This window comes from Antennarius striatus, chromosome 20 (assembly GCF_040054535.1).
Source record: "Antennarius striatus isolate MH-2024 chromosome 20, ASM4005453v1, whole genome shotgun sequence".
In the NCBI taxonomy this organism is placed as follows: domain Eukaryota; kingdom Metazoa; phylum Chordata; class Actinopteri; order Lophiiformes; family Antennariidae; genus Antennarius; species Antennarius striatus.
In genome coordinates this window covers 11,450,387-11,459,024 of record NC_090795.1, presented here as the reverse complement: position 1 = coordinate 11,459,024, position 8,638 = coordinate 11,450,387, and the positions used below count along the sequence as shown (strand labels likewise).

At 39.9% G+C, this 8,638-nt stretch overlaps 2 protein-coding genes across 2 annotated transcripts; one reads left to right on the top strand and one right to left on the bottom strand.

Annotated features, from left to right (window-relative positions):
* The first annotated feature begins 559 nt into the window (after positions 1 to 559).
* fitm1 (fat storage inducing transmembrane protein 1) lies at positions 560 to 2,657 on the top strand. Its single transcript, XM_068343827.1, has 2 exons — positions 560 to 980; positions 1,948 to 2,657. Exons 1-2 carry the CDS (start codon positions 694 to 696, stop codon positions 2,612 to 2,614), a joined length of 954 nt encoding a protein of 317 aa, XP_068199928.1. The 5' UTR covers positions 560 to 693; the 3' UTR covers positions 2,615 to 2,657.
* A 59-nt stretch (positions 2,658 to 2,716) lies between these two features.
* On the bottom strand, positions 2,717 to 6,921 carry psme1 (proteasome activator subunit 1). The gene is made up of 12 exons (XM_068343828.1): positions 6,833 to 6,921; positions 6,697 to 6,739; positions 6,451 to 6,483; positions 6,295 to 6,357; positions 6,027 to 6,128; positions 5,181 to 5,238; positions 4,738 to 4,835; positions 4,375 to 4,443; positions 4,218 to 4,285; positions 3,745 to 3,799; positions 3,471 to 3,557; positions 2,717 to 2,955 (listed from the first exon to the last, which is right to left on the bottom strand). Exons 2-12 carry the CDS (start codon positions 6,730 to 6,732, stop codon positions 2,875 to 2,877), a joined length of 750 nt encoding a protein of 249 aa, XP_068199929.1. The 5' UTR covers positions 6,733 to 6,739; positions 6,833 to 6,921; the 3' UTR covers positions 2,717 to 2,874.
* Positions 6,922 to 8,638: the final 1,717 nt, after the last annotated feature.

The window sequence follows — 8,638 nt, the reverse complement described above, 5'->3', positions numbered from 1 at the left end:
TGGAGAGACTAAATTTATTCAATTTGGCTCTTGCAGCTGAATAGTTTGAAGAGGCTCGGGCCAGAGGAGTGGGCCTGGGAATAAAAAAAGGCTGAAAGCGCTGTGATTTGCAGCTGTTCAGGACGCCAAAAGCAGGCTGGCAACAGTTTATCACTTAAATTAGTTTTGGCTCCGATATCTATGGTAAGTATGGAGAGTCTACAAGAGAACCAAAGAAGGGGCCAGATGATTGGTTTAGCAAAGGTTAGGTCTTTTTGTAGGTACGGAGAAGTTTTTTGATGGTAAATGTTGCTTCATTCAGTAGTTTTGGTCACAAAGTGCGTGTTTGACGCCGTCACATTGGTTTCAGGGTTTGTATGTAGAGCTGTTACATGATGGAATCAAATTCACCATGAGTTAGGTCATTATTTCAAGAATAATGGGATCAGTGATGGCAGCAACTAATACAATGTTCGACACTGTGTCTGCTGTGGAGGGGGAGGGCTTTGGAGGGGTTGTATTTTTATAAACCATGTGTTGTCCTGCATGCCTGACAGAGATTAGATTGAAAGGCTTCCAGAGCAGAACTGATGTGCCTGTTGACAAAAAGCGTGGGGTGGCCTCCATGACAGGGCTCAAATTGGACCAAAGGACCAAAAGTTAAATTTGCAACTACAAAAAACCTCAAGAAGAAGAAGAACAGCATAAATTCACATGGATCTGAAGACTGAGAATTCCTTGAATGGCTTCCCACAAGAGATCAACGTGGAGACGGTATACAGGGTGGCTGCAGAGCTCATCGTCCCGGGAAAATTTATCCTGGGGCTCCTGGATGCTGTCCTGGTGTTTGTGACAAACTTACTGGCCAGAGTTTTTGGGAGCAGCCTGGTCAGAAGACATTTCCACCTGTTTCTGTCTGGGTTGCTTCTGTTTGGACCTGTGATGAGTTTCTGGGTGTCAAAGTACAGCATCTTCGCCAACAGTAACCACTACCTGTACAGGTGAGAGCCCAGGAGTGTGCATGGTGTGTTTGTGCTCTTAACGTTACAGCTGATGCTCAGAGCTCCCTATCTGCTCTCGCCAGTCTGACAGCATGCTCTTTGAATAATTGTCTTTAAGGTCATTCATAGTCATAGTCATAATAAACTTAATTGTCAAATGTTCCATATATGCACAACATACAGCACAGATGAAATTACGGTCCTCTCAGTCCCACAGGCAGTAAAAAACACGAAAGAACCACCCTAGGAGGAGAGAGGAGCCGCTGCGTGTGCACGCACCGCCATCCTATCATATCCAATAGGCAACAGAACCCAACAGAACCCTCCAGAGCAAGCATAAGCGACAGTGGTGGGGAAAAACTCCCTCATTGAGGAAGAAACTCCGGGCAGGACCCAGACTCTGGAGGGCGGTCATCCACCTCGACCGGTTGGGTGGCAACCCAACCGGTCGATCACTCTGTATCAGCATTAACAGATAACAAACTAATTTTATATAAAATATGTATTTTTGTTTTGTTCTGCTTGGTTTTTAACACAAAACACACAGTTTTTCGTGTACCTAATCTTAAAATCATTCAGCTCCCTGAATGTGATCCAGCCTTCAGGCTTTCTTTAGCAGGAGATTCCAAATGCTAAAGCCAAAATTTACATATTACATTTTACTGAACTGTTATTACCAATATGTAGTAAATATTTTGGGATGCTGTTCTGTAGAGCAATGAGCCAACACAGTCTCCCCTCAGGCCATTGGCTCAGCTTTCTGTCTGGGAGAGGGAGAATGAAGTTACTTCTGAAGAGAGCACCTTACCTACAGAGCAGCACGGCGGTGGACCAGTGATGCTGATAATTAGCATCACCAATAAATCTACAGGGATCATAGTGATAATAAGTGTGATTATGGTCTGTGCTGGTGGATTAAAAAACTTACTGTTTTGGCTGATATTTCTCCTTTTAAATGATCTTAAAGGAAGTTTCTGAAGTCCACCTGGGGTTGGACCTGCACCTTCACAGGCTCTTTCATCCTTCTCCTCTCCATCTCAGCCCATCACCCCCCCTCTCTCTCCCTGCGTCACCTCTCTCGACTGGGTGTCGTGGGTTTGCTCTGGTGGGGCTGTCAGCGTCTCCTGGGCCTGCTGGAGGATGCTGCAGGGACATGTTATGAACCAGTCACTCCCACCAAGGACATTCAAGGTACCTCCTCGATAGCACAGCCCCTACTGCTCCTGCACGAAGACCACACCAAGGCCTCCTGCCTCAAAGCCAATATGGTGTGGCGAGGTTACGAAATGTCCCAGGACGTCCTCATCCTCTGTCTGTGTTGCCTGGTGCTGGTGGAGGAAATGTCAGCTTTCAGCCCTCAGGTGGATCAATCTCAATCGAAGCCTTTGCAGAAGCAGCCAAGTTCCCCGTTAAGGTTCATCTTTCTTCTCTGTGTGTTGCTACTTGCTGTTTGGATGTTCCTGCTGCTGTGTTTGCTCGCATACTTCCCCAAACTCCCCTCCCAGCAGCTAGGGGGAGCTCTGGGCTACCTGGGATGGCGAGGACTCTACCAGGGATGGTACAGACTCAAGCCAAGCTGGAGCTGTCCTGGTCCACCAGGAGAGGAGCTTTTAACCACCTCAGACAGGGATTAACAATCCAGGGAAAAGACTATAAAATGTGAACATCCAGGTAACTTATATTGAAGGATTTTATTAGCATAAAAATACAATATAAATTCACTTTCAGGTAAAAGAAGTGCAGATGAAATTTCCTGTCTCGTGTTGCTTTATTTTGGAATTTGAACAAAAAAAGTAATGCAAGAAAAGGAAGACTTTTTTTTGTCAGAGTAGGTGTTTGGGTATATGAGTGTAATTCTAAACTGCTTGTAACTCAGAAGGTGCGAAAGTGAAACTCAGTAGATGAGAGCTTTGCCATCTCCTCTGGGCTTCTTAATCTTGTCATAGTTCTTGTTAATGATGTCGAACAGCACAGCCTGGAGAGAGGAAATTAAGATATTAGCAAGAAGGAAAGCATCTGAGAGACGGAAAGGTTAGAGGCAGTAATTAAACAGACACATTCTGATCCAGAGCAGTTATTTGAGTCAAACAACTCCTTTCATCATCACCTGCACTGCCTCGTTCATTAAAGGCACCAAACATAAAGGGACAATCGCCAGAGGAAGGAGACAAACAGTGATTAATGGATTGCTGATGGAGCGCCAATCAGTTTAACACAAGCACATTAACTAGTTTAATTACCCTCCTATTGAGAAGAAATGGATTCAATTTAGACACCGTCCCTAATGCTGGGACATGGCTAGAATATATCATGGATTTGTGTGTGCTCTTTATTCAGAACACGCTGTATAATTACAACAATCGTACAGGGAGTTTGATATGAATTTATAGACAGTACTTTGGCATTTTTATACAGTTTGAATCCTACATTTTCAGATCTTTCTGGACCTAAAATATAACTAACGGCCAGGAAAAGATGAAAATGTCTTACATATGTGTTACAGATGTCCAGAACCACAAGACGGAGCTCATAGTACTGGTTCTGGTCCAATTCATGAACCAGCTGTCGGTAGTCTCCCTGCAGCAGAAAGCAACACAACACACAGTTCATACTCAGAACTTGCAGGCGAGACACAGCAAGGACTTCTGCAGAGCTCTACACCATATATTCTAAACAGACTTTTGATGATACTGTAATCTCATCCGATGGCATCACTAAAGAGTGTGACTATTAAAACTCAAGTACAAAAACATGAGCTACTGACCACATGGCTTTGTTTGGCAGCTTTGGCCACAGCGTCACCTCTCTCACTGTAATATCTGACCAAAGAAAGGATGGAAATGAGTTGTCAATCGGATCACATTAACCTGACCATCTATAAATTCTTCTGGAGCACCAGAAAGTATTAGAACTATAGCTGTGATTTTAATATCTGAGAAACCACATACAATAATTAGCATTCTGTTTATGATTCGGAAAGACAGCATAGCCAATTATACAAATGACAGCTAAAGGATTGTGTTTAAATGATAAGCTAACATAGCATAACGTAACCAGAATACTAACTCGGTACTGTCTTATGAACAGAACTCATCAAACTAACAAAACCAGAGTGGATAAGTACAGGGATATGGTCAAATATGTCAGTACTAAAGAAAGACCGTAAGTGACCTCCTCATTTGTTTGCATTGAAATAAAAACACAATTCAAGCTAATTGCCTTGGTGTGGGATCTTACTTTGAGATCTGTGTTTGGAATCCTTCAATCTTGGTCCGTGTGTTGGTCATCAGCTCAAACACTTTCTCCTGTAGCACAAAAATAAAGACATGAAACCTTTCCCACAAGACAAAGGGTTCATTCTACTGACTCATCAAATGATCAGCATTTTGCCAACCTGTACAGCCACTCCGAAGTTGTTACCATCTTCAATCTTAGGGATTTGGAGCTGCACCCACATGGTCACCTGGCAGGAGACTTGGAATTATAACTGATTGCAGAATATTATAAAGTTAATATGAATAAATTGTCTCTGTGAACATTTGTTGTCTAGCATTACAAATTCAAAATTCCAACGCAGCCCCATTTAAAGCACCTAAATAATGCTGGAAATAGAGTTCATCTCTCAGAGATTTCTTTGTGAGCTCCTGTCCGATCACACAAAGGTATTTTTGTTAGACTTGCCCCACTAAATAAAATTTCAACCAAACACACTGGTTTTCTTGCTAGAAAATGGACTAATTTAGAATAATTGACCGACCATGTTGAGCTTCTCCTTCAGTGTCTGGATCTCAGGCTTCACACATTGCAGCAGGCACTCCACTCGCTCGTTGATGCAGATGGGACCACATGGGGGCCCTGGTAGAAAGAACACAGTCAGGAATCTTTGGAACAGCTCACTGCTCGGCTTCACCCGGACTGCTTTCCAAGAGATTCCAAGATTTCCTTTTTATATGAATTCATTTGCTGACTCTTCAGTTACAGTTGGATTTTGGTTGTTGGCAAATGGATCACAAACCAACCATTTCTGGAGGAGCTGGTTTGATACAGAAGTGTTTTATTTTATAAAATCACTACATCAACATTTGATTAAGTGACTGCTCTGTACGATGTCTGACAACAAGATGACTGCATGGAGTCATCTCATTTCTTCCAAAAAGTCAATCAGACGCTTCATTATTGATCATCCAGTCTGCTCGTTACCTGACTCTTCCTCTTCTTTATCACTGTCCTTATCCTTGTTCTTATCTTTCCCCTCTTTCTGCAACAGAAGGCAGCATGTTAACATTTATCTTTATAACATTTTTTTTTAAATTTAAAGGCAGATTTTATGAAGATTTCAAATGATGTACTTTCCCCTATTGTATAGGAATAAAATCCACACCCAGCCGTGTCTGCATCTTGTAAACAGTTTTCTCACCCACTATCTCAAATTTATTCCCAGATTATTCTTATTATTTTTAGTTGTCATATCATGACGGCAGTAGCATTAATAAAGCAAACATCTGTACTGTATATGGAAGGTGAAAAACAAAGGGTGATAAAGGATGTTTTCTTGCAAACTAAACACATCATAATGTCTATTTATATGCTGTTAATGCTCATCCAGAATAATAAGACCGCTCACAGACAATTTGTGAAACAGTCTTTGGAAATTACACAATGATTGGTTGTCATAGTAACAAAGAACTATTGTGTCTTGATATTTTATTAAATACTAAATATAAATGATGGCTGAGGCTTCCAATTGAGAAACATTAAGCAGAGATTTTCAAAAGTAATGATTAGAAAAATGCAGACGAATCCTTGCTGTGAAATGTATTACATCTTTAATACAATGTTAAGATTCCATTAAACCTCTGAGTCACAGGTGATTTTTATAATTTGGTTATAACTTTCTAAAATTATAGATAACAACAAACACTTGAGTCAATGCTGTACTGTCAGAAATGTTTATATCTTTCAATGCTTGACTGTATGATGTTTTTGATCAAGAATTACATCAGATTTTTAGATAAAAGCCTCAGACCAACAGAGACAGAGACATACCTCTTCTTTCTTCTTGCGTTTGGCCTCCTCTTTAGCTGGGTCTGGTATTGGGATGTCCAAAGGTGCTTTCAAGGATGCAATATCATCATCCCTGAAATACGTCTAACAGAAAGTGAAAGTCACAACGTTACTTACAACGACCTTTTCAGACACCGACAAGTTTTCCAGATCAGATGTATCGTAGAAGCAGATAATGATCTAATTATCACAACAGATATGTAGGCAGTGTAGTTCTGGAGTGAAAACCTTAACATCTCTTATACTGTACCTTCAAGAGCGCCTGCAGGTCTTCAATCTTCTGAGGGAAGAATTTTGTGACCAGTTCTTCTGCCTGGCGTTAAGAGCATAATAACAATGAAACCTGTTCTTATTAAGGTGAACAGCTGAAGATTGGAGGAAAGTTTGAAACTACTGCTTCAATTACCTCAGTGGTGAGATTTTGGCAGAAATCTTCCACCTAAAATGTAGAGATTAACGTGTTTAACCTTATGAAAACACTGTCTGTCAATACTATTATACCACTCCTGTTCATGCACCCTAACAGGGTTAATTGACCTGGAATCTCCTAAACAAACCAACCTTTATCTGAACACATGCTCACCTGTTAGCATAACTAATAAAACACAATGGAGGCGGACATTGAGAGTATTGATCATGCTAGCACACTCACCTGTTTCTTCGACCCTTCAATACCCAGAGAAGTCATGTCGTAACTGGAGATTGAAAAACAAGCTTTAATTACGTTTATAAAAGCTTCGAAATGTCAGCAAAGCAGTAACAGATAGTAGTGAAACAATAACCTTTACCAGAGCAATTAGACGCCGGGAAGACAAACACGACGCGTAGAGTTACTCCGCGGAAAAAGCGATAATGAAAGTATTTTTTATGTTTCCGTACTTTCCCACTCGCGAATGTCCTGATGCATTATGGGACATGTAGTTCGGAGGAAGCTTTGCCGTTTATTTTTCATGACAAGAGGCATTTTATTTTTAAGTAAACTACCGCAGTATATTCAAAACACACATTGCCACGGATATAGCGTCAGATCTACGAATTAACACATACCAAAATATGTAGAACACAAAATGTGAATGTGAAATAACAAACTATCTTTGATATTTTAGATCATTTATCTGTCTGTCTGTCCGTCCGTCCACCCATCTATCTATCTATCTATCTATCTATCTATCTATCTATCTATCTATCTATCTATCTATCTATCTATCTATCTATCTATCTATCTATCTATCTATCTATCTATCTATCTATCTATCTATCTATCTATCTATCTATCTATCTATCTATCTATCTATCTATCTACCTGTCCTTCCGTCCGTCCGTCCGTCCATCCATCCATCCATCCATCCATCCATCCATCCATCCATCCATCCATCCATCCATCCATCCATCCATCCATCCATCCATCCATCCATCCATCCATCCATCTATCCTGTACATGTGCTGTTTACCGCATGTGTCAAACTCAAGGCCCCGGGGTCCAAATGTGGCTTGCCTCATCATTTTATGTGGTCCTAGAGAGCATAAAGAGGTCAAGAGCGTCTAAAAAGAAATAGGTCAATAGTGTGCTTTGAACAGAAACTACATTTCCCACAATGCAGTTATTAAGCCCATTCTAAATCTGAAAAAACGTTTTGAACAAAGTTAATATCCTCACTTGTGATGTTATTTTTCTTTATTCATTAGATAGTTTAGTCCGTCATTGATGGAGTTCTGAGGGTTTCATAACATTAAGCAGTAGTTATATTTATTTTACAATATACTGAGTTATATTAAGTTACATTTATAAGTTACATCTGGCCCTTTGAGGACAGCCATGATGCTGATGTGGCCCTCGCTGAAAATGAGTTTGACACCCCTGCTGTATACAGTATTGTATTCTCATTACCGACTTTTTGAGTTCTGATTGTGTCCACTAGGTGGTGCTGTTTTTCCAAATGATCACATGCACACAAGAATGTCTTCTTTATCTTTAAGGTTGGATGTTTACTCAATTCCATTGATTTGTTGGTTGGATTGTCAGCAGGACTATGATAAAAATACAGGACAGAAAAATAAATGGATTTTTTAACGGCATGTGTAAGAAGCTACTTTTCACAAAAGCATGCGATTTTCTAAGAATCTCAATAATAATCCATTCCACCAGCTATCACTGGTTAACTATTACAAATCTTGTAACCTTGTCATATTTATAGGGCTATTATTTTTGGGCCTTTGTTCAGTCCCTTTCTAAAGTATGTGTGATATTGAATTTCATAAAAGTATTTTTCTAAATCTAAATAATAAAGTCATATATGAACCCTTTATCATCCTTGACAGATATTGCTAAATACTGCATATATAATTTAATTTAACTTTGAAAAAGGAGTGGTATTTTTCTGTTTTATTTCAAGAACAAACAATTTACAGATGAAGAAGTCATTCTTGTAACTTTTTTCTTGGCATGAACAAAAATTTTAATACAAAAGGTACATGGAGACAAATCTTCACCTGACAATCTGATAATCCTGTACAAACAAGAAAATACTATATAACTTCCCTTCAGCTTGTCATCCTTTCTCCATTTTAGATTAACACTCATATTTGTTTGGAAA